Below are 25,400 nucleotides of genomic sequence, written 5' to 3'. Positions count from 1 at the left end.
ATTCTAGTGCGTAAATAGAGAGACTCCACACATGACTTGTTGGAACGATTTGCAACCTGTGTGAGTGAAACAAACAAATGAAAAGGTGAATCTGCAGCAACTCGGGAGACAAATTTAATCTTCTGGGCATTTCTCTCTATGATAGCTAAATCAAAGGAGGAACATCTGGAACTATTTTGGATGCCAAAGAAAAGAACTTTCTGGTGCTTCCAGACTGCATTGCGTAATTTTGGCGAGTGCAAATTCAGAGGGATAGCTGTGTGTCAGTTTGCTTATGGTTTACATAGTGTGGATGTCAATAACTTGGAGTGCTGAAAGCATTCTGAACTGAAAGGAGTGGAGAAGATCACTGTTCTTTCTTGCTTAGCACAGATCTAGGTATGTTTCAAGGAAGGGGGAAGGATAACCAGAAGATTCATATTGAAGGGAGAAGTGAGGGTGGGTGATGTATAGGCCCCGCGAAAAGACCACCAGGTTGATAAACTGATGACACCAGTGCTTGTGCAACACCCATGTGCTGCTGCTTCAACTTTTATAAGCTCACATTTTGCTGCTTAGCCCTGCGGCTTTGGGTCTAAGGTTGCCTGAGTTTGTGTACTGCAGACATGTCCCGGCAATTGCTGAAACAGAGGAATGTTGGGACTGCCTGTTGGCCTCCTGGTGACCTCCTTTACCTGCACAGAGCTTACACATAGTTTAGATTATAACGAGCTTTACCTGAGCAATCATTCCAGTTGGTTTGTGGGAAGCACATCTTTCCCCCACTCTAAGGAACTATAGATTATTCCTAGAACGCGGGTGGCGCTGTGGGTTAAACCACAGAGCCTAGGACTTACCGAACAGAAGATCGGCAGTTCGAATCCCCGCGACGGGGTGAGCTCCCATTGCTCAATCCCTGCTCCTGCCAACCTAGCAGTTCAAAAGCACGTCAAAGTGCAAGTAGATAAATAGGTACCACTCCGGCGGGAAGGTAAACGGCGTTTCCGTGCGCTGCTCTGGTTTGCCAGAAGTGGCTTAGTCATGCTGGCCACATGACCCGGAAGCTGTACGCCGGCTCCCTCGGCCAATAAAGCGAGATGAGTGCTGCAACCCCAGAGTCGGTCACGACTGGACCTAGTGGTCAGGGGTCCCCTTTACCTTTACCTAGAATCCTTATACTACAGTTCCCAGGATTTTTGTGGGGAGAGGGGACTAAATTGTTCCTGTTCTTTACAGCTGGTTCTAAGTCAATTCCAAACTTTGCAAGAATGATTCCAAATAAACCTCCTTAGAAACAGATAAGTGGGGAATGAAAGAAGATGTTTTATCTTTTTACACCACTTATAACTCCTTCAAGACCACTTGGCTGGAGAGTAAGGTAAAGGTGTGGCAGAAAGTGTCTGGCCACTCAGTCTTACAGTAGGTGGCATTGAGTTCAATGGGGCTTATTCCTAGATAAATGAGTAGCAAAGTATTGAGCCTAAGCTGCATCAGCCAATCATCAGTAAAAAAATAAAACTACGGTATTTCTTTTTACAGCTCCTGATTACTAAGCCTGCATCTCAATAAGATCCTAAAAGATTCAATGTTCCATCCATAGATTGTTTGGCCACCTGCAATGTTGTTCTTCACAATCATCTACACAGCTTGTGCTGGTTTGGGCCCAGAGCGGGTCAACACATAGTCTGCAATGGTGGTTGGCAAGTAAGAGAGAGGAAGGTAGAAGAGCTTTGCATCCCAGCCTGCAGAGTAGCGAGTGCGAGGGGAGCAGGATGTCAGGGCATGTTCTATGCAGTCGGTGACCAGGTGAAACTTGTTGCTGCAACCATCAATGAGTTCTTGGAGCCCTTTGCAACCTGTGTGAGAGAAACAAACAAATGAGCAGTTGGATCTGCAGCAACACAGGAGGCAAATTTAATCTTCTTGGGAAAGATTGCTGTCTGGGCATTTCTCCCTATGACAGCTAAATCAAAGGAGGAACATCTGGAACTATTTTGGATGCCACAAAAAAGAACCTTCAGGTGCTTCCAGACTGCATCGCCAAATTTGGTGAGTGCAAATTCAGAGGGAAAGCTGTATGTCAGTTTTCTTATGTTTCTTTCTTCTTCTTCTTTTTTATTGGTTTTTTTCTATATTATATCACAATGCAAATATACCAAATCCATCCCCACATCTTCCCCATCCCCACATATATTTATCATTTAAATCATCAATCAAGCATAATATTCTCTTGCCCCTCCCCCTGCTTCCCTCTTCCCCCACTCGATTTCCTCTACATTCTGAGATTACATTTATCTTTGCGTTCTACAATCTGCTCAAATCTTCTATGTATTCTTATTATCCTTCTTTACTAATTTACCTCCCCTCAGATACTTTACATTTTAATCAAGGAATATTAGCATATCTTTTTTTGAGCAATATTTTCCCATATATTCATCAAAACATTTCCACTCCTTTTTAAATTTTTGATTCGATTGATTTCTTATAATAGCTGTTAGTTTTGCCAAAGCTAAATATTCATTTAATTTACAAATCCATTCCTCCCTTGAGGGTAGAGTTTGTGACTTCCATTTAGCAGCAATCACTACTCTAGCAGCTGTACTTGCATATAAGAAGATTCTCTCCCCCCCCCCTTGATATCTCTTCCCCTATCAATTCCAGGAGATACATCTCTGGTTGTTGTTTTTTTATTGAGATTTTCAACATCTTCTTTAATTCTTCATGTATTACTGTCCAGAATTTCTTCATTTCCTCTCACCTCTACCACATATGTATTGTTGTTCCTATTTCTTTACCACATCTCCAACAAATGTTGGATTTCAATTTATATATCTTTGCCAACTTAGCTGGTGTTAAACACCACCTGTAGAACATCTTAACAAAATTTTCTTTGATTGTGTATGAGGCAGTAAATCGTATATCTTCTCGCCAGAGTTTCTCTCATTGCTCTAGATAAATAATATGTCCAACATCCCGGGCCCATTAAATCACAGTTTCTTTCACTTCTTCATCCATCAATTCCCAGTCCAATAAAAGATTATATGTTTTAGATAACAATTTCTTATTGTTCTGAATTATTGTAGTATTAAATTTTGAATCCTCTTTTGCAAAGCCTTTTTTTGGATCAGAATTAAATATACTTCTTGTTGTATATAATGCCATCTCTCAATTTCATATTGCCGTATCTCTTCAAAGGGTTTTAATCTGAATTTCCCTTGTTCCTCTTCCAATAGTTGTCTAAATGTTGGCCAATTTGTTCTCATATTCAGTTTTTTTACAGCATATGCCTCCAGCAGCAATATCCACCAAGGTGTCTTTGGTTCCAACTGTAGTCTATATTTGTTCCAAACCTTATACAGTGCACTTCTAAGTATATGATTTTACCTTCTCGTAATTGAGATACACATGCCGTCTATATCTATTCTTGAAGCTTTCAAGGTCTAATATATAATTTTTTTCTAATCTAATCCAATCTCTTACCCATATTTAACATTCTGCTTCATAATATAATTTTAAATTTGGCAATGCCAATCCTCCCCTTTCTTTTCTTTCCGTCAATAATTTATATTTTATCCGTGGTTTCCCTTGCCATACGAATCTCATTATATTTTTCCTCCATTCTTCGAAGCAATTTTCTTTGTTTATAATTGCTATCGTTTGGAACAAATATAACATTTTTGGGAAACCATTCATCTTTATTATGGAGATTCTTCCCCATAGTGATAACTTTAGTCTGCTCTAGGTTTCAAAATCTTTTCTTATTCCTTTCCAAACTTTTTCATAGTTATTTTTAAACAGATTAATATTCTTCATAGTTAGATCTATATCCAAATATTTTGCTTTCTTGACAATCTGTAGTCTGCATTAAAATGCAAATTGAACTGATTTTCTCCCCCATCTCTACTCACATTGCTCAAAGTACTGCTGCCCATAACAGTGTCTGATGTCAGAAGGTACCCGGCTCCATACAGTCTGAAAATGTTCTAGTGTATTTGAGACAATAGGTGTTTTGAAACCACCAGGTTCAATTATGCTGACTTGGACTCCAAAAGGATGGAGCTCTCTCCTGAATTGGAGAAGAAAAGTAAAGAATTTGTTACTGAGCCACAGTAATATTGCAGGTCATGCATGGAAAGGAACATCTTTCTTTTTGAAAAGAAGAGAGAGAGAGAGAGAGAAGGGAAATACAACTCCCTATCTTGTGCCCTCTTGCATGAGCCTGGCCCTGCAATGGGTTCTATAGAACACAACATCAGTTTTATTAAGAAGCAGCCATCAGAATGCTGGTGCTTCAAACTCCTGCTGGTTCTCTAAAGTTGACACTTTGATAATTAAGTGGTATATAAATAGCTGAAATACGCACATTTTTAAACACCATAATCAACTTTTCTACACATCACATTGAGGTATTCTATTCTCAAAGGCCTTTGCTATTCTCCTAAGTGACACCAGCAACATGGCCAGGCAGGCTGGCCTAAGAGCTAGACAAAACCATCTAGAGCATGGACAGCAAAAGTGGCCTGAGAGCCACACATCCTATCTCAGGCTTGCAAATACAAAAATGTATATTTTTCATGATTCTGTTTGATATGTATTTTGTTGTAATGTTCATGAGATGAAGTACTAAGAAGAATTCTTTCAATGCATTAATTCACTTGATATGGAATGACCCATTTGGAGGTTGCATGTTGCAAAGAAGAAACTACAGAGCTGATGTTTTTACCTCAGGGTGTCAGAGAAGGCTTCCGCACCAAACTTGGATGGGCAGTAACCACCTCCATAGCAGGCCAGGCGTCCCATCGTACTGCACAAGTTGACCACCCTCCCTCTGGCTCTCCTCACCAGGGGCACCATGTGTAGCGTCACATCAATCATCCCAAGAAGGTTGACATTGATCACCTTTGCAAAGTCATCTTTGGTCAGCCACTCATTGGGAGCTGTTGGGATCCCTATGCCCGCATTGTTCACCAACCCCCAGAGTCCTGCGTGAAGAAAGAAGGCATGTTCATCCTCTTAGGCAACCTTAGCAGAGCTCAATAAAGTTGGAAATAAGCTAATCACATGCATAGATTGTTTGTGCTTACTTATGGAACCCTTATCACAATTCTTCCACTATTTTTTTCTGAATTGTTATCCCTATTCTTCATTTCACACATTGTGAGCCTTTTTGGGCACAATTACCATATTTTTCGCTCTATAAGGCGCACCAGACCATAAGACGCACCTAGTTTTTGGAGGAGGAAAACAAGGAAAAAAATATTCTGAATCTCAGAAGCCAGAACAACAAGAGGGATCGCTGCACAGTGAAAGCAGCAATCCCTCTTGCTGTTCTGGCTTCTGGGATAGCTGCGCAGCCTGCATTAGCTCCATAAGACCCACACACATTTCCCCTTACTTTTTAGGAGGGAAAAAGTGAGTCTTACAGAGCAAAAAATACGGTATGTGGGGAAAGTAGCCTACAAATGAATACAGAGAGGCAATTCTAATCCCCCGTCCCACCAATAGCACAGAGGCAGCACAAGGAAGGTAGAGATTCACCTTTGTTCCCAATGCACCCTTTCACCCACTCCGTTGCTGCCGCCACACTCTCTGTGCTGGTCACATCCAGAATGGTGGTTTTCAAGCGCTCTGAGGTGGCCTTGCCCAGCTGCTCTGCCCCCTTCTGCGTGAGACAGGCTGCCAGCACCCGCAGGCCCCGGGCATCCAGCTGCCTGGCAAGTAGGTTTCCAAAGCCAGAGTCACACCCCGTGATGAAGACATATTTCTCCGTCAGGTTCTCCACCGTCTGTCTCTCCTTGTACCATCGGCGAAAGAAGTAAAGCCCCAGCAGGGCAGCCAGGTAGAGCCACATAGCTGAAACCTGCAAGGAAAAAGAATTCAAGCACTAGGATGCATACACAACACACTCCTGGCATGACTTGGAGGAGGAGATTTCTAATTCCTGCTCCACCAAGAAGTTCACTGGAAGACCTTTTATGTTTCCACCGCTTTATTTAGCCTTCCTCGCAGTGTCGTGGAGGGGAAGGAGAATTTTTGCATGAAGCAAAGAGCTGCTTGGAGCAGAGGCAGGCTAAAAGAAGTATAAATAATAGCTCTAGCTAGCTGCTTATTAACTAAACAACTAAATAAAGTGGAACAGTATGATCCTATTTACATCTATAGATATTAGCAGCTGCTCAAATATTGTGCAAGCTCAGCATTAGCAGCCAACAGGTCATTATTTTGCCAATATTGCACCACATATTGCACTTGCTCAAAGTCCGATCCCCAATTTGTTTTGTGTGATCAAACTCTCCCCAGGGGTGCAGGAAGGGGGGTGGGGTGGTTCGCTCCAGGTGTCACCACTGGGGGGATGTCAGAAAATGGCATGTGCTTCGTGCTGACCATTAAAGTGTTGGTGCTGACCTTTAAAGCCCTAAAAGGCCTCAGCTCAGTATACCTGAAGGAGCGTCTCCACCCCCATCTTTCAGCCCAAACACTGAGGTCCAGCTCCAAGGGCTTTCTGGCAGTTCCCTCCCTGTGAGAAGTGAGGGAACCAGGCAGAGGGCCTTCTTGGAAGTGGCACCTGCCATGTGGAACGCCCTCCCCTCAGATGTCAAAGAAATAAACAACTATCTGACGTTTAGAAGACATCTGAAGGCAGCTCTGTTTAGGGATCTTTTTAATGACTGATGTTCTAATGTATTTTTAATCTTTTATTGGAAGCCACCCAGAGTGGCTGGGGAAATCCAACCAGATGGGTGGGGTATAAATAAATTATTATTATTATTAATTATTATTATTATTATTATTATTATTATTATTATTATTATTAATTATTATTATTATTATTTGTTGTTGTTGTTGTTGTTGTTGTTGTTGTTGTTGTTGTTAGAGACTGGGGTAGATCTTGTACCTATTAAAGTTCTGAACTTTTTCTGGAAATGTTTCTTGGCCTTTAAAGGGTGCCCAGGAAGAAGAAATTCAGGAAGTGAAGCTTTCCCCCTCCTACAGCCTGAAGCTTGAGAAAAGTGTCACCTACTGAATATTAGCTTAAAATAAAGTTGTTATAAGCACATGTTAGTGGGGACAGGAAGTTACTGGCTATCATGTATAATTGAAAAGGGAAGATTCAGGTAGGTAGCCGTGTGGGTCTGACGCAGTCAAAATAAAAAAATTGTTCAGTAGCTTCTTATAGACCAACTAGGTTTGTTCTGGTATAAACTTCCGTGTGTATGCACACTTCTTCAGATACACATACATATGAAAGCTTATACCAAAACAAACTTAGTTGGTCTATAAGGTGCTACTGGACAATTTTGATTTGATTTGATTTGATTTGATTTTGAAAAGGGAAGAGACAGACCTGCGGCTGGTTAGAGGAAAGGCTCTCAGCTTCAGTTGTGCGGCAGGAAAAGCAATGCTTCCTTCTCCGATTTACAGTTGCTCCTTATCTGCCTGCTGCTGTTTTTCATACTCCACTGGCTGCAAACGGAGCTCCTCCCTTCTGGCAAACATTAACCCAGTTAGGTGCTGAGATTCTTTGAACTAACTGTGGAATCTGTTGGTGAAGGAAACACACCAAATCCCTCCCACTGCAGAGCTCCGTGCTGCACATTCAGCCACTTTCCCCTGTGTTCTGTTCATGTATAGATAGAGCAAATAACTCAAGCCATTTGTCTACAGCAGGAAGAAAGCCTGGGGTTGAGCGTATCTTTCTTACGGAAGCACATCCCTCCTGCTGATAGAAAGATGGGCAGAGGGCTTGCAAAATTATATTTCACCTAGAGTAGGAAGGGTGAGGCTCAATCCGGCCAGCTTGCTTTGGTGCATGAATTCTAGTACAGTGGTACCTCGGTTCGTGAACAAAATCCGTTCTACTAATAAATCTGTTCTACTAATAAAGAAGGCTGATCGCTGAAGAATTGATGCTTTTGAATTATGGTGCTGGAGGAGACTCTTGAGAGTCCCATGGACTGCAAGAAGATCAAACGCATCCATTCTTAAGGACATTAGTCCTGGGTGCTCACTGGAAGGACAGATCGTGAAGCTGAGGCTCCAAGACTTTGGCCACCTCATGAGAAGAGAAGACTCCCTGGAAAAGACCCTGATGTTGGGAAAGATTGAGGGCACAAGGAGAAGGGGACGACAGAGGATGAGATGGTTGGACAGTGTTCTTGAAGCTACCAGCATGGGTTTGACCAAATTGCGGGAGGCAGTGGAAGACAGGGGTGCCTGGCGTGCTCTGGTCCATGAGGTCACGAATAGTCGGACACGACTAAACAACTAAACAACAACAACAATAACCTGCCACGGAGTCCAAATCCTTTTGTTGTCTTTTTAAATAGTTTTTAAATAATTCCCATTCTTCCTTGAAGTCGCGGTTGTCCTTCTCAAGCAATTTATGTGTTAACTTTGCCAACTCGCATAGCTCATCAGCTTTTCTTGCCATTGTTCTTTCGTTGGGATTTCCTCATTCTTCCATCCTTGTACTAAGAAGACTCTTGCCGCTGCTGTAGCATACATGAATAAGTTCTTTGTTTTTCTTGGCAGGTCTTGTCCTAAAATCCCTAACAAAAATGCTTCCGTTTCTTTTACAAGTGTCATTTTGAACTTTTTTTTCAATTCGTTGTGTATCATCTCCCAAAATTTTTAAATTTCTCTACATTCCCACCACATATGATACAAAGTACCTTCTTTTTATTTACATTTCCAACATGTATTTAACCCAGTTTTATACATTTTCCCATTTTTACTGGTGTAATATACAATCTATACATCATTTTCATATAGTTTTCTTTCAAAAGAGAACAGTCTGTAAATTTCAAATCTACGTTCCACAGCTTTTCCCAATCCTCAAATTGTATATTATGTCCTATATCTTGTGCCCATTTAATCATGACTGATTTGACCTCCTCATCTTTTGTTTTCCATTCTATCAGAATACTATATGCTTTCTTCAACAACTTCACTTCTTCTATAACCTCATTTGGGAATCTAGAGATTGTGCAGTGGTACCTCGAGTTAAGTTCTTAATTCGTTCCAGAGGTCCATACTTAACCTGAAACTGTTCTTAACCTGAAGCACCACTTTAGCCAATGGGGCCTCCAGCTACTGCCGTGCCGCCGGAGCACGATTTCTGTTCTCATCCTGAAGCAAAGTTCTTAATCTGAAGCACTATTTCTGGGTTAGCGGAGTCTGTAACCTGAAGCGTATGTAACCTGAAGTGTATTTAACCCGAGGTACCACTGTATAGCTAAACCCTTTTTTGTTATCTTCCTTATACATTTCGTATAATTGTCTATAATGCAACCAACTCTGGACATGATCCTTGATTTCCTTATAATCTTTTAATTTCCATTTTCCTTCTTGATCTCTCAGTAAGTCTCTATATGTAGGCCACTTTCCCTTTTTGCCAAGCAGTTTGAGTAATGAAACTTCAATTGGTGATAACCACCAAGGTGTTTTTTGTTCTATTAAATCTTTGTACCTCTCCCATACTCTCATTAATGATCTTGGATTGGATTTGATATCCCGCCTTTCACTCCCTTTAAGGAGTCTCAAAGCGGCTAACATTCTCCTTTCCCTTCCTCCCCCACAACAAACACTCTGTGAGGTGAGTGGGGCTGAGAGACTTCAGAGAAGTGTGACTGGCCCAAGGTCACCCAGCAGCTGCATGTGGAGGAGCGGGGAAGCGAACCCGGTTCACCAGATTACGTGACTACCACTCTTAACCACTACACCACACTGGCTCTCTTCTGATTATATGATTGTAAAATCCTTTATGTATTTTCCCTTTCCCATACCATATGTATGCACGCCATCCGTATCTGTTATCGTACCTTCCAAATCTAATGCTTCTTCCTTTTCCAATTTTATCCAGTCCATACCAAACATGCAGCCTCATAATACAGTTTAAGATCTGAGAGGGCGAAGCCCCATCTTTCTGTTGTATCTGTAAGTCTCTTATGTTTTATCCTTGGCCTTTTGCCCCACCCTCACCCCGATAAACTTAGAAATATCTTTTTGCCATCTTTTGAGTCAATCATCCTCATTACTGGGGATTGTCCCATTACTGGGACTGTCTGGAAGAGAAAGAGCATTTTCGGCAACACATTCATTTTTACCGCTGCAATTCTTCCTAGTAGGGAAAGATTCATTCTACTCCATATTTCTAAATTCCTTTTTATCTCAGACCATACTTTTTCCTAATTGTCTTTATACACATTTATATTTCTTGTTGTTGTTGTTTTTTTAATAATATTTATTAAGATTTGAAAGGTTACAAAAAGGAAAAAGGAAAAATAGAAAACAGCATATTAAGCAAAAACAGGACATCACATCACAATACAGAAAAGAAGAAAGAAAGAAAAAGAAAAATAAAAAACAAAAAATAACAAAAAAAATGCAATGAATCTTCCCATAACTTATCTTTCATTTACTTATTTCCTTGACCTCCTCACACCTCCCTTTTTTGTATTCTATTTCCGTTAGCTATTTCAGCAAATCTTTTCCACCTTTTCCAGTTTTTGTCCTATATTTTATCTTAATATAATGTAACTTTACTTTCCCTCCTTTCACCATTTAAGAATCTGTTTTTTCTTAATCCTTTATAGCATTTCTGCTAAAACCACATTACTTCATTCCAACATCCATCTAACATTCCTTAATTTTACAATGTTTCTGTAAATAAACTTTAAATTTCTTCCAATCTTCTTCCACCGACTCTTCTCCCTGGTCTCGGATTCTGCCGGTCATTTCCGCCAATTCCATATAGTCCATCACCTTCACCTGCCATTCTTCCCGGGTGGGTAGATCTTGTGTCTTCCAATACTTCGCGATGAGTATTCTTGCTGCTGTTGTGGCATACATAAAGAAAGTTCTATCCTTTTTTGGCACCAATTGGCCAACCATGCCCAGGAGAAAGGCCTCTGGTTTCTTCAGGAAGGTATATTTAAATACCTGTCAGGGAACTGCCATTGGAGGAACAGGTGGTGGAAGGGCTCACGGAGGCTGGGAGAGACTCAGCAGCTGAAGCAGGAACCAGCAGGGGGAGAGGTGGATCTCTGAGGGAAAGCGAGCAAGAGGGAGGGCTCAGGGACACGTCCAGCGAGAACAGTGGGGAGGTTTCTGGACCTCCCACAGGGAGACCCACTCCTCGCCGGAAACTGTCACACCGTGAGTCCAGAAGACGTGTTTCCGTTAAGGAGCTTTTATGCTGGAAGTGATTCCGAAAGCAACCACTGTCGGAATCTGCAAGTGACTAGAGCAGCCATGTCTGAGGGGCTCCGTCACAGACAGAGGTTTGTGAACTTGCACAGACTCTGAGGGACTACGATTTTACGCACAAGCAGCTCATCATCCCATCACAGCATTCCAACAGTCCCTGTAAGCTGTTTGTGCAGGAGAAGGCATCATGAGTGACCCAGCCGGAACCGGAGAAGCAGGAGTTGGAGCTGGTCCAAGCTTGGAAGAAAGGTACCGGGCGTTGGAGATCCAACTGGCGCTGCAGACGGCGAGGCTTGAGGAGAGAAGGGCTCAGGATGTAGACAAAAAGGGGAAAGCCACCCAGTTCACCAGAAAGGTACCAGGATTGGTGCAGAAGTTTGGGGGGGGGGCAAGGACTACCATGCCTTTAGAACAGAGATGCAATATGCCCTCAATGTGCAGTTTGATGAATTTCCTGACGAGGAATCGCGAGTGGCTTTCGTGATTGGGCATCTTGAAAGGGGGGCGAGGGACTGGGTTAGACCCCTGATGGCAACGAATAATGACGTCCTAAAGGACACCATGAAGTTCTTTTGTGCAATGGATCTCATGTTTTCCAGCGATATTGAGCAGGGAGTGGTGCGCAGACAGCTAATGGCTTGCAAGCAGGGGAGCCGATCTGTCCGTGAGTACTGGACTGAGTTCACCATGCTGTTTCACAGATTGGGGTGGGACTTATCGGCAGAACCCATTCAAATGCTATTTGAAGAAGGGCTTGCTTCGGCTGTGAAAGACGAACTTTCCCGGAGTCCCAGGGCGGTTTCTATGGATCAGCTGACCAAATCGGCGCTGACCATAGGAGCGCGCCAGGAGGCGAGAGCCTTGGAGAGGCGGGAAGGGAAGGGGGAACGTTGGAAGGAGTTCCACATTCCAGACATTCCAGAGCCAACTTTCCCGCCGGCAGAGCCGATGGAAATCGGAACAGCGCGTGTGCGCGCAGTTTCAAAGCCCAGTGAGGGGGGAAAGAAGGAGGGAAAAGGCGCCCGGAAATGCTATCTCTGCCAACAGCCAGGTCACTTTGCCAGAGTCTGCCCCCAGAGGAAGGAATGGCAAGGGATGGTGGGAGCTGTTGAGGGAGGAGTGGAGGAAATACCGGAGCAAATAAAAGCCAACGCCTGGCTGCCACCGTTGGGGCACAGCAGCCAGGCCAAAAAGCAGTGAAAGTGCCCACGCCAGAACCTCCTAAACCTGCCCTAGTGATAGAAGTGTCACTAGAGCTGCAAAACGGATACCCTCTAAAGATAAAGGCGCTGTTGGACTCAGGCAGCTCCTGCAATTTCATGAGCAAAGAGTTTGCAGCTGAACACCAGATACAGACGATCCCTTTAAGCAACCCCCTGCAGGTGACCACGATCGATGGCAGGGAGCTGTTGGGAGGAGAAGTCAGCTTGCAGACCGTCCCAATGATAATGAAGGTGGCAAGGCACACAGAACTGATAGCGTTTAATGTGGCCACCTTGGGAGGCGCTCCCATTATTTTGGGGATGAGCTGGCTGGTGTTACATGATCCGCTGGTGGGCTGGCATCAGAGAGTGGTTTCCTTTGGTTCCGCACATTGCTTAGAACACTGCAAGGAGGGAAAGGGTTCAGCAGGAGCCCAAGCTACCCTAGCAGGGACGGAAGTAACAGAGAAAGTGAAGGTACCACGACAATACGCAGATCTCAGCGACGTGTTCAGCGAAAGGGAAGCTGACCAACTACCCCCGCATAGAGCCTTTGACTGTCAAATCAATTTACTCCCTGGGGCACAGCTCCCTGTAGGCAAGCTGTACGCCATGTCAGACAAAGAGATGCAGGAGTTAAGAGAGTTTATTGACAAGAACCTGAAGCGAGGTTTCATCAGAGAGTCCAGAGCGGTGGGAGGCAGCCCAGTGTTTTTTGTGGATAAGAAAAACACGGACAAGCCGAGACTTGTGTGTGACTTCAGGGCTTTAAACGCAGTGTCAGAACCAGCGGCCTTCCCTATGCCCAGGATCGACGACATTTTGGACAGGGTGCGGAAGGGAAAGATTTTTACAAAGCTGGACCTCAGGGGGGCGTACAACCTGATACGTATAAGGAAAGGGGATGAATGGAAAACCACCATGTTCACCCCTTTGGGGGCATTTGAATATTTAGTAATGCCCTTCGGTCTACAAGCAGGCTCGGCGTGCTTCCAATCGTTTATGAACCACGTACTGGGGTCTTTGCTTTACAAGAATTGCGTGGCCTTCCTAGATGACGTGTTGGTGTATTCTGAGAATGAGGAGCAGCATGTGAGAGACGTCAGAGAAGTGTTGAGCAGGCTGCAAGCCAACAGGCTGTGGGTGAAACTGGAGAAGTGTCAGTTTCATACCAAGGAGGTGGAATTCCTGGGGTACCGCCTGTCAGACAAGGGATTGGCCATGGATCCCAGAAAGGTCCAGGCAGTGCTGGAATGGAAAACACCCAAAACAAAGAAGGATGTGCAGAGGTTCCTAGGGTTTGGGAACTTTTATCGTAAGTTCATCCGAAACTTTGCTCACCTGACGGCGCCCATTACGGACTGTCTCAGCAGTAAGAAGAAATTTGTTTGGACTGAGGAGGCGGAGCGAGCATTTGAGGAACTAAAAAGGGCCTTCGCCTCTGAAGAACAACTTCTGCATGTGGATTTACAAAAAAAGATGAGAGTCAAAACAGACGCATCAGACAGAGCCATAGGGGCAGTGCTTCTTCTGCAGCCAGGAAAGGAGGAGTCAGAGTGGAGACCGTGTGCCTTTTTTTCGCGAAAGCTGAACAAATCCGAGAGGAACTACACGGTGTATGACCGAGAACTACTTGCCATTCATGAGGCTTTCCAGAGATGGAGGCACCTGCTAATTGGCGCACAACATAAGGTGCAAGTGTGCACTGACCACAAGAACCTAGAGTATTGGAGAACGGCACGAGTGCTCAACCAACGGCAGTTGAGATGGGCTCAGGAGTTCTCCAAATTTAACTTTGAGATTTGTTACGTGCCAGGCCCAGAGAACATTAGGGCGGACGCTCTCTCACGCAAACCTGAATATTTGGAGGGGGAGGGAGCACCCGAAGAAAGACATGTCATTCCAGAGGACCGCTGGGTGTGTGGGGCGGCATTGGTGGGGCAAAGAGAACTGGTAGAGGGAACGGAGAATGATGAATACGCCCAGGACAAACTCAGGGGTCTCAGGAGGGAGGGAGATAAACCCGGAGGTTTTGAGGAGAGAAACGGGGCGTTGTATTACAAGGGAGCGTTATATATACCTGAAGGAGAGTTGAGGGGGAAGGTACTCAAGCAGCTGCACGATAGCCCCACAGCAGGGCATTTTGGGCAACACAAAACCATGTGGCTGGTTACCAGGGAATTTTGGTGGCCCAAGGTCAGGGAAGATGTGCGGGAGTATGTGAGAGGTTGTGACCAATGCCAGCGAGCCAAAGGGGAGAGGCGGGCACCGGCAGGGTTATTAGAACCGCTACCCACACCTGAAAGACCATGGGAAGCAGTGGCAATAGATTTCATGACTGATCTGCCAAAGGCCAGAGGGAAAACAGCCATCATGGTTGTGGTAGACCTGTTAACCAAAATGGCCCACTTTATAGCCTGCTCACATGCTGTCACGGCAGAAGAAACAGCTAAATTGTTTGTAGAAAATGTGTTTAGGTTGCATGGCGCCCCCTTGAGGGTGGTTTCAGACCGAGGGAAACAATTTACTTCCAGGTTCTGGAGGAAGCTCATGAGCTTGCTGCATGTAGAGGTCAATTTTTCGACTGCCCGGCATCCTGAAACCAACGGGCAGGCGGAAAGAGCCAATGGCATCCTCCAGCAATATTTGAGGTGTTATGTCAATGACAGAGAGAATGATTGGGTGGAGAAGCTGGCGTTGGCGGAATTTGCCTACAACAATGCGGAGAACGTGTCCACAGGGATGAGCCCCTTTTTGGCTAATTACGGGTGCCATCCCAGGGGGGGGAGGGGAGAGATGGAGCGTTCCAGCTGCCGAACAGTTCGTGGAAGAAATGGAAGCGATCCATCGTCAGCTCCAACTTAACTTAGACAGGGCCAAGGAGGAATATAAGAAGCAGGCAGACAAAAACAGAAGGGAAGGTGAAACCATTAGGGTGGGGGACCAGGTGTGGCTGCCAACCCAAGGGTTACCATTCAAAGGGGGTTGTAAGAAGTTAAGACCCAAAAGACTGGGCCCATTTGAAGTCACGCAACAGGTCAACCCAGTGGCTTTCAGACTCCGGTTACCAAACCACATGAAGCTGCACCCAGTTTTCCACAGGTCGTTGCTGTCACCGTATAAAGGGGACAGAGAAGGGAGGGTTACTCGGGGACCAGCAATGGAGGACAGGGAACACAGCAACCATGTGGCGGAGATCCTCGATTCCAGGTGGAAGGGAGATCAAGTAGAGTATTTGGTAATGTGGGAAGGGGAACCGGAGTCGGAAAACACCTGGGTCATGGCAGAGGACGTCAATGACGAGGTTTTAATAGAAACTTTCCATCAGAGGTTCCCACGTAAACCTCAGCCTGTAGCGAGGTTCCGGAGGGAATACTTTGCTACCACCGATGAGGAAGAGGAGTTGGAGGGATTCACAGATTCCGAGGAAGAGGAGGATTCAGCGAGCCGGAACGGCGACCAATGGAGGGAAATGTTCGAGACGTCTGAAGATGAAGAGGATTCTTTTCAGGGTTTTACCTCCTCCTCACCGCCTAGAGGAGAGGGAACGGGAGGGGGTGAAGGGGGTCCTGGAGGGGAGGTGGATATCAGGGAACTGCCATCGGAGGAACAGGTGGTGGAAGGGCTCACGGAGGCTGGGAGAGACTCAGCAGCTGAAGCAGGAACCAGCAGGGGGAGAGGTGGATCTCTGAGGGAAAGCGAGCAAGAGGGAGGGCTCAGGGACACATCCAGCGAGAACAGTGGGGAGGTTTCTGGACTTCCCATAGGGAGACCCACTCCTCGCCGGAAACTGTCACGCCGCGAGTCCAGAAGACGTGTTTCCGTTAAGGAGCTTTTATGCTGGAAGTGATTCCGAAAGCAACCACTGTCGGAATCTGCAAGTGACTAGAGCAGCCATGTCTGAGGGGCTCCGTCACAGTCAGAGGTTTGTGAACTTGCACAGACTCTGAGGGACTATGATTTTACACACAAGCAGCTCATCATCCCATCACAGCACCTTTTTCATTTCATTATAAATCATCTCCCAGAATGTCTTAATCCTTGGGCACGTCCACCAAAGGTGAAAAAATGTACCTTCAGTCTCTTTATATTTCCAACATTTATTATCGGACAAGTGATATATTTTTGCAAGCTTGACTGGGGTCATGTACCAGCTGTAGATCATTTTCATTATATTCTCTCTTAAGGGATTACATGCCGTAAACTTCATACCTGTGGTCCATAACTGTTCCCAGTCAGCCATCATAATATTATGTCCTACATCTTGTGCCCATTTAATCATAGTTGATTTTGTCAGTATCTCAGCTCACAGTCAGAGGTAACTGGCCTCCCCCGGGGCAAACCGAGTGAGATACTTGTTGACCTTCCGTCTGCGTCTCCCGGCAGGCAAGGTCGTAAATTGGCGATTCTCCTCGTCAGACGTGAGAAGAACACACCCTCTGCTTCTCTCTCCCTGCTTTCCCCCCCAGGGAGGGGAAATGAGACAGACAGGAGACTATTTACATGTCTTTTATTCCTGTCATTCAGCAGTACATAGAAACGTGACTGCACCTTCCAGACTCCATCAGAAGAGTCACAACTCCTCCCCTGTACTTCCAGTACAGGTCAGATGACACTCTGAGCTAACATCCGGTGCTCAGTACAGAAAATAGACTCCCCCCTTTTCCCAACAGTACAGTTCGAGACAACAACATCCTGTTTTGCTTTCCAGCCACCTGCAGCTGGCTTTTGCATTGCTGCTTTTATCCAACAGATTTCACTGTTTCATCCTGGGTATTCCATTCCAACAGCAAGTTATACATTCTTGACAAGTTCTTAGTTTTGGGATCTAACAGTTCTGTTTCCAGTTTTGATCTTGTTGTTAACCACATCCCTAAATATTTTACTTTTTTATGGATTTCTATCTCAATGCTTTGGGCCAAATCTTTTTTCTCTTCCTCTTTTAAATTTTTAACTAATAATTTAGTTTTATTTCTATTTAATTTAAATCCTGCCACTTCCCCAAACTATTGAATTTTCTCTACTACTCTAAGGAAAGATGTTTTTGAATCTTCTACTGTAGTTAATAGATCATCAGCTATGGCTTTCAGCTTAAATTCATTTTTTCCAGTTTTTATCCCTTTAATGTCTTTATCAGCTCTTATATTTCTTGCAAGTACTTCCAGGACCAGAATGAACAATATCGGTGCTAACGGACATCCTTACCTAGTTCCTTTTTGTATTTTACATTCATTCATTATCACCTGATTTACAATTAATTTCGCAATTTGTTCCCAGTATATTGCTTGTATTCCTTTTAAAAATTTATATACACAATTAATTTCTTCAAGTAATTTTTTCATGAAATCCCAGGAAACATTATCAAAAGCTTTTTCGGCTTTTTCTACCTGTAAGAAACCCTGCCTGATCTTGATGTATATATTCACCTTGATGTATATATTTACCTAAGATTTTTTCATCCTATTTGCTAAAATGTTTGCAAATTAGTTCTTTGGATCTCAAACTTTTAGGCAGTAGAGGCAAGCTTTATTAACTACTATCATAATAAGCAAAGAAACAGCAACAGGTGCTAATATACAAATAAAGTACAGTCGTACCTTGGTTGCCAAACGCTTTGGAACTTGTACATTTCAGCTCCTGAACAATCAAAAACTGGAATGATTTTCAATCGTCCGGTGCAGCTTCTGATTGGTTTCTGAACGTTTTGGAAGTCGAACGGACTTCCGGAATGGATTCCATTCGACTTCCAAGGTACAACTGTATATGAAAGAATACTCAAAGATAAAGTTGTGAAGCTGGCTCAGCTATCCATCATTTTTGCCGGGGACATTCCAGAAACTGGTGACGGCACCCCTCTTTCTCAGGCCAAAATATGCTTGGCAATTTATCCGTTCAGTCCTAACTGGAATCCCAATTGATTGCTGCAGTTGGGGCCTTTTATGGCGTCCTGGAGCAGCTTTCCACCGTTTCTGTAGCAAGTGCTTTGTGCTCTCGTCCTTTTTCCCATCCACTTCTAAGGGCACCTCCTTCGATTTCACACTTTGAAGTCAGAGCATGAGTTCAAGGTAGCCTTCCACTCATATTCCTCCTTATCTCTACAGCTGGTTCAGAGCAAGGACACTTCCTTCTTTCCCATGCCGGCAGCTGCATCCCTTACCTCATCCACCATATATAGAAATACAGTATAAGCTAAACTGAAAACAGGAACACCATCTACTGGCTTTCCCTTTGGCAATATAATTAATTTTTTTCTTCAAAGCAATGTATACTGCTTGCAAAAGTTTGTTTGTTGCATTTTCTATTTTGCATAAACAAGCAAAATAAAAACGTAAACATCAAGATGCAATTAGGCTTGTGTTCCATCCACAGATTGTTGATTCATTTGGACAACTGTAAACGTTTTTCTTCAAAGCAGTCTATACAGCTTGAGCAGGTTTGGGCTGAATGCAGCTCACCACGAAGTCAACGATGGATGTTGGAAAGTAAGAGGCAGGAATGTACAAGAACTTTGCATCCCATCCTGCAGAGTAGCGGGTGCGAGGGGAGCAGGATGTCAGGGCATGTTCCATACAGTCAGTGACCAGGTGAAGCTTGCTGCTGGCAATGTTAACGGAATATTGGGCAATTTTGCAATCTGTGTGTGAGAAATATGAAGCAAAACAGAAGTTAGTGCTGTAAATGTAGGGGGTAACCTAAATCTTTTGGGAGCTGAATGGACTGGTTAGCTTCTAGATACCTCTCCCTAGAAGAACTTTTTCGCTCTATAAGACGCACCAGACCACAAGACACACCTAGTTTTTGGAGGAGGAAAACAAGAAGAAAAAAATTCTGAATCCCAGAAGCCAGAACAGCAAGAGGGATCGCTGTGCAGCGATCTCTCGATCTGTTCTGGCTTCTGGGATAGCTGTGCAGCCTGCATTCGCTCCATAAGACGCACACACATTTCCCCTTACTTTTTAGGAGGGAAAAAGTGAGTCTTGTAGAGCAAAAAATACGGTAAATCATAGCAGATGCATCTGGAACTATTTTGGAGGCTTCAAAACAGAACACATTCTCAAAAGATTTAAATCTACAATGGATGAACCTGTCCACTTTGGTTTCTCTCAGTTTCAATATCTCCAAAAGCTTTGTATTTGGTTCATCTCATTTCAGTTTATGGTTTTTGAAAGTCATCAGCATTTCAGTTTTCACAATACAGTGGTAAGGTAAAGGTAAAGGTACCCCTGCCCGTACGGGCCAGTCTCGACAGACTCTGGGGTTTGTGCGCCCATCTCACATCTATTGGCTGGGGGCCAGCGCTGTCCGGAGACACTTCCGGGTCACGTGGCCAGCGTGACAACGCTGCTCTGGCGAGCCAGAGCCGCACACGGAACGCCGTTTACCTTCCCGCTGGTAAGCGGTACCTATTTATCTACTTGCCCCCGGGGGTGCTTTCGAACTGCTAGGTGGGCAGGCGCTGGGACCGAGCAGCGGGAGCGCACCCCGCCGCGGGGATTCGAACCGCTGACCTTTCGATCGGCAAGCCCTAGGCGCTGAGGCTTTAGCCCACAGCGCCACCCGCTGTGGTACCTCGGTTTAAAAACTTAATCTGTTCCGGAAGCCTGTTCTTAAACCCAAACCGTTCTTAAACCGAGGCGTGCTTTCCCTAATGAGGCTTCCCACCGCCGGTGCCCTTCCACCATTCAGATTCCATTCTTAGACCGAGGTAAAGTTCTCAAACCAAGACACTATTTCCGGTTTTGTGGAATTTGTAAACCAAATCATTCTTAAACCAGGCTGTTCTTAAACTGAGGTACCACTGTATACACATTTTGGCAAACATTATTTCCTTGCATAGTGATTTTTTTTATCGTGATCAATTTGCTAAGTGCATTTTTGTATATTATGTTCACTTTGTACACATAGTTAGTCTGGAGAACTTGTTGCTAAATCTAGAGGAGTTTGAATTCCTAAGCAGAGCTATGTATTGGTTAATATATTGCTTCATGAAGTGTGAATTGGGTATGTTTGCAGGAAAATGCAAACCATGCTGAAATCCCCTCCACGTCTACTCACAGTTCTCCAAGTACTGTTTCCCATAGACTTCTTTTATGTCAGACGGCACTCGGTTCCATACTTTCTTTAAATTCTCTACTGCTTGTGTGAAAATGGTTGTTTGGAAACCACCAGGTTCAATAATGCTGACGTGGATTCCAAAAGGATGGAGCTCTTGCCTGAAATGCAGAGGAATACAAGAAGAAACATCATTGCCTACTGAGTCATAGGTCAGGAATGCAGGTCAGGAACTTGGGTCCATGGATAGGTACATCTTTCTTTTAAAAAAAAGAAATCCAAAATTGAGGAGAAAGAAAAGATGGGAACTGCAGCTCCCCTGCCTTCTGCCCTCTTGCAGGAGCCAGGATACGCCCTACCCAGGAGAGGAGTGTGTATGACACAGCACCAGTTGTATTAAGAGACAGTCATGAGGACAGGATTCAAAGTCTCGCTGATACATCAAATGCCTTCCCGAAGGGAGACCTTAACCTAGTGGGGGAAATTTGCTGCAGAGAGCAAGGAGCCTTTTCTGCCAGGGCTGCTTCCCACCCTCCTCCCTGCAGCCTCTGCCATCTCTGCCCAGTCTCCTTGTTAAGAGGAAGAAGGCAGGTCACCTGTAGCAAAGGAACAAGACCCTGTTCTTTGGGTTCTAGGACCCCGTGTTCTAAAAAAGCAGCAATGAAGGGTTTTACCAAACCTTTGTGCAGAAGAAGATTACAGTGCAAACAACCCTGAGAAGATGCCACACAGAATTTCTCTCCAAATGCTACACATTCATGGCTTAGTTGTCAGCATCCATGTATCCCTCCCTCCCTCCCTCTCTCTCTCTCGTTTATTAATTTTATGATAACAAAAAAACAACAACACTCATCACAATCAAAAAATGTAAACCATAAAACTTGATTGACTTCCCTCCACTCCCCCTCCTGGTTCCATTATTTTATACAGATTCATGCATGTCCATAAAATCTTATATTCTTAATCCCATTTTAAAACCTTATTCATCTTATTACAAGTGACTTTTAGAAGTTCAACTAATGTAGAAACCTATACACAAAGCTTACAAAGTATGGATTAAACATTACCCCTTAAAAAAAATAAATCCATGTCCTTTCTTTCTTGGGTTTCAAATTATCTAATATGTCCTGCATAGTTCATTAATTTATTTTGCCAATATTCTTTATTTTCTTTGGTGGTGACTTCTTCCTCCTACAGTGGTACCTCGACTTACAAACGCCTCAGGTTACAAACTCCGCTAATCTGGAAGAGTTAGAGAACTTTGCCCCAGGATTAGAACAGAAATCGTGTGCTGGCGGCACAGCAGCAGCAAGAGGCCCCATTAGCGAAAGCACGCCTCTAGTTAAGAACAGTTTCAGGTTAAGAACGGACCTCTGGAACAAATTAAGTTCGTAACTAGAGGAACCACGTTATAGGGATGGGTTGGTCTTGACCTGGCATCCACTCTCCAATGCAGGAACAGAGTCTTTTGCTCAATAAATCCATTAAGTCCTGTCCTTCCAAAATTATAGTGTCTGGTTTTTTTAACGAAAAACATTTTCCACATTCTCTTCAAATCTTTATATGTCACTTCCCAGGTCTTCTTAATAACTTTACATTGCCACCACATATAGTAGCCTCCCATACCTTTTGCCCTCCCTTCCTGCTTTGTCTCCATCACAGTCAAATCCTCCCAAATCAATTCACACAAGGTGCCATTTTTGTCGTGGACCACCCTTTCCCTTGCATTTTCCTCCAACCTCCCACCTCAGCCTTTCCCACCTTGGTGGTTTATACATTCACCACTTTAAATTGTCTCACAGCCTCTGAGAGTAAATTAGTATTTTCCCAAATTTGACAAGCTGCCTTATCAACACTTTCCACTCTCCGTCTGCCATATCACGGAAACCTGGACGTTGGCATCCATGTATCTCAAAAGAGAATGGAGTGTGTTGGCTATTTGCAGTTTAGTAGCGCTGCAGAGAGCTTGCTGGGGAGACCATGCATAACAAGGAACTCCAAAATAACAAAACAAAAACTCCTTTTACACTAAAGATAACAACAACAAACATGACCCAACCCATCCTCCAGGGTAATGGGAGAGCTAGGTGCTGCTACTTATATACTATACCCAATTGCTGACACAGCTTAATTAACACGACTTAGCAGCACCTGCTATGTTTCACAGCTGTAAAGCTGGGTCTCGTTATTTTGCTGTGGCCCTTGCTCTGGCCCCTTAAAGACATACACATCGGGTGGAACAATGATGAACCTGCACATTTAAAGAAACCATTCAACAGAGTGTGCCTCTGGGACGCGGGTGGCGCTGTGGGTAAAAGCCTCAGCGCCTAGGACTTGCTGATTGAAAGGTCCGCGGGTCGAATCCCTGCAGCGGGGTGTGCTCCCGTCGCTCGGTCCCAGCGCCTGCCAACCTAGCAGTTCGAAAGCACCCCCGGGTTCAAGTAGATAAATAGGAACCGCTTACTAGCGGGAAGGTAAACGGCGTTCCGTGTGCTGCGCTGGCTCACCAGATGCAGCTTGCCACGCTGGCCACGTGACCCGGAAGTGTCTGCGGACAGCGCTGGCTCCCAGCCTCTAGAGTGAGATGAGCGCACAACCCTAGAGTCTGTCAAGACTGGCCCGTACCGGCAGGGGTACCTTTACCTTTACCTTTATTCAACAGAGTGTGCCTCTGCGAGTGAAGTCAAACCGCAGTGTTAGCAGTGACCTCCCTGCTACGTGAGCCTGGGCAGTGCATATGTGCAGATAACTGCTCAGTCCCACATCTTGATAATTAAGTGGTACGTAAATAGTTGGAAAAAGCACACACTTTTCAACATGGTAATCAACATTTCTATAAAGCATGTTGGGCCCAAACTATTCTAAGGAAAACAGGGGGACATCCATAGCATGTTCACCATTAATGAGAAGGTCCTGGACTGAGAGCCACACATCCAATTGCAGGATTGTGATTTGAAAAGTTTGGTTCAAGGCCAGATGTGGACATGGCCTGTGCCTGGATACCTTCTTTTTTCTTTTTCTTTTTTTTTTGAAAAGTTTTTATTATTAAAATAATTCAGCATTAATACACACATATTGCGAATATACAAGCATACAAACATACATTTCATACAATCCTTAAAAATGTTCAAACCTACCTACACTCAATCCCACAGATAATTCCTTTTCCCATCACCATCCACCACGGCTCACCCCACTTTTGTGTTAGACTTCCAATCTACTCAATTGCAATTTCTATCCACTTCTATTACTTTCTTTCACACACCTTTAACCTAATTTCATGCTTCTTTTTCTATTACACATTGTTATCCATCTTATTTAGTATTTCAGTATTTAAAATGGAACTTGTTTATTCTAATAGGAGTTCTGATTTTACAAGTATCCTTTAAACAACTTCCAGTCCCTGTCTATCTTCTCTTTTGAGATCCTTCCTGGATACATTCATCTCAAGTTGTGCGAGTTTTGGGCAAAGCCCTGGGCAGCTGCCATATTTCCCAGCTCTTTCTTCCCTGCAGCCCACTTTCCCCAGACTTGGCAACTAAACCAGGAGGACTCGCATCAGCCACTTCCAGCCTGGCAAGTGGTTAGGGAGTGTGGCAGATGTTGCACTAAAGCAAGCAAAAGAAGACATTAAAGAGCTGCTGTTTTTACCTCAGGCTGTCAGAGAAGGCTTCCACACCAAACTTGGATGGGCAGTAACCACCTCCAAAGACTGCCAGGCGTCCATTCGTACTGGAGATGTTGACCACCCTCCCTCTGGTTCTCCTCACCAGGGGCACCATGTGTAGCGTCACATCAATCATCCCAAGAAGGTTGACATTGATCACCTTTGCAAAGTCATCTTTGGTCAGCCATTCATTGGGACCTGATGGTAGAGCTGTGCCTGCGTTGTTCACCAAGCCCCAAAGCCCTGTGAGAAAGAACAGATGTTTGTAATTCGAGGACCTGATACCCGCACAGAGGCAGCACAAGGAAGGTAGAGATTCACCTTTGTTCCCAATGCACCCTTTCACCCACTCCGTCGCTGCCGTCACACTCTCTGTGCTGGTCACATCCAGAATGGTGGTTTTCAAGCGCTCTGAGCTGGCCTTGTCCAGCTGCTCTGCCCCCTTCTGCGTGAGACAGGCTGCCAGCACCCGCAGACCCCGGGCATCCAGCTGCCTGGCAAGTAGGTTTCCAAAGCCAGAGTCACACCCCGTGATGAAGACATATTTCTCCGTCAGGTTCTCCACCGTCTGCCTCTCCTTGTACCATCGCCGAAGGAAGTAAAGCCCCAGCAGGGCAGCCAGGTAGAGCCACATGGCTGAAACCTGCAGGGAAAAAGAATTCAAGCATTAGGAAGCATGCACGCCCCTGGCAGGATTTGGAGGCGCAAAAGTCGAATCCCTACTCCACCACATAGCTCAGCGGGAGACCTTTTATGTTGCCACTGCTGAATTTCGCCTCCTTTGCAGTGTTGTTGAGGGAAAGGAGAATTTTTGCATGGTGCAATGAGCTGCTTGGAACAGAGGCAGGCTGAAATAATAACAGGTCTAGCAAACTGATCGGAAGTTAACCTAATGACTTGCATGTACCTTTTAAAGTTCTGAACTTTTTCTGGAAATATTTCTGGGCCTTTCAGGGGTGCCCAGGAAGAAGAAATTCAGGAAGTGAAGCTTCCTCTCTCCCCCAGCCTGAAGCTTGAGAAAAGTGTCACCTACTGAATATTAGCCTGAAAGAAAGTTGTCATAAGCACATATTAGTGGAGACAGGAAGTTACTATTATGTATAATTGAAAAGGGAAGATTCAGGTAGGTAGCCGTCAAAATAAAAAATAAAAAATTGTTCAGTAGCTCCTTATAGACCAACTAGGTTTGTTCTGGTATAAACTTCCATGTGTCTGCACACTTCTTCAGATACATATACACACAAAAGCTTATACCAAAACAAACTTAGTTGGTGTATAAGGTGCTGCTGGAC

General features: G+C 44.5%; 3 protein-coding genes and 1 long non-coding RNA gene across 7 annotated transcripts in view; all 4 read right to left on the bottom strand.

Annotated features, from left to right (window-relative positions):
* The window catches only part of LOC309522637 (retinol dehydrogenase 7-like), a 77,227-nt gene that overhangs the window by 11,990 nt on the left and 39,837 nt on the right, over nucleotides 1–25,400 (bottom strand). The gene's annotated exons all lie outside the window — the stretch shown is intronic.
* The window catches only part of LOC309522716 (retinol dehydrogenase 7-like), a 38,739-nt gene continuing 14,621 nt past the window's right edge, over nucleotides 1,283–25,400 (bottom strand). Inside the window, exons 1-5 of one of the 4 annotated variants that reach the window (XM_082206184.1) lie at nucleotides 20,445–20,602; nucleotides 5,518–5,839; nucleotides 4,703–4,961; nucleotides 3,888–4,045; nucleotides 1,283–1,835 (exon numbers count right to left, since the gene is read on the bottom strand). In XM_082206184.1, the coding sequence (XP_082062310.1) occupies nucleotides 1,618–1,835; nucleotides 3,888–4,045; nucleotides 4,703–4,961; nucleotides 5,518–5,839; nucleotides 20,445–20,468 (981 nt within the window). In that variant the 5' untranslated portion in view covers nucleotides 20,469–20,602 and the 3' untranslated portion in view covers nucleotides 1,283–1,617. Of the gene's footprint in view, nucleotides 1,836–3,887; nucleotides 4,046–4,702; nucleotides 4,962–5,517; nucleotides 5,840–5,949; nucleotides 6,707–7,324; nucleotides 7,469–20,444; nucleotides 20,603–24,092; nucleotides 24,352–24,429; nucleotides 24,752–25,400 lie in introns of those variants that run through there. The other 3 variants (XM_082206185.1, XM_082206186.1, XM_082206187.1) reach the window with 3 other exon arrangements.
* Nucleotides 8,637–10,197, bottom strand: LOC309522941. The gene is made up of 2 exons (XR_014215179.1): nucleotides 9,702–10,197; nucleotides 8,637–9,460 (listed from the first exon to the last, which is right to left on the bottom strand). It is a non-coding gene; the product is annotated as an uncharacterized lncRNA (long non-coding RNA).
* Nucleotides 17,894–25,400, bottom strand: part of LOC309527479 (uncharacterized protein) — a 44,347-nt gene continuing 36,840 nt past the window's right edge. The window contains exon 11 of the mRNA XM_082214312.1: nucleotides 17,894–18,707. The gene's annotated coding sequence lies outside the window, so the exon portion shown is untranslated. The remainder of the gene's footprint in view (nucleotides 18,708–25,400) is intronic.

The sequence above is a fragment of the Podarcis vaucheri genome (assembly GCF_965113315.1).
Source record: "Podarcis vaucheri genome assembly, chromosome: 2".
Taxonomy (NCBI): domain Eukaryota; kingdom Metazoa; phylum Chordata; class Lepidosauria; order Squamata; family Lacertidae; genus Podarcis; species Podarcis vaucheri.
The sequence above is the reverse complement of the archived record's forward strand: the minus strand, read 5'-3'. Positions and strand labels throughout refer to the sequence as shown.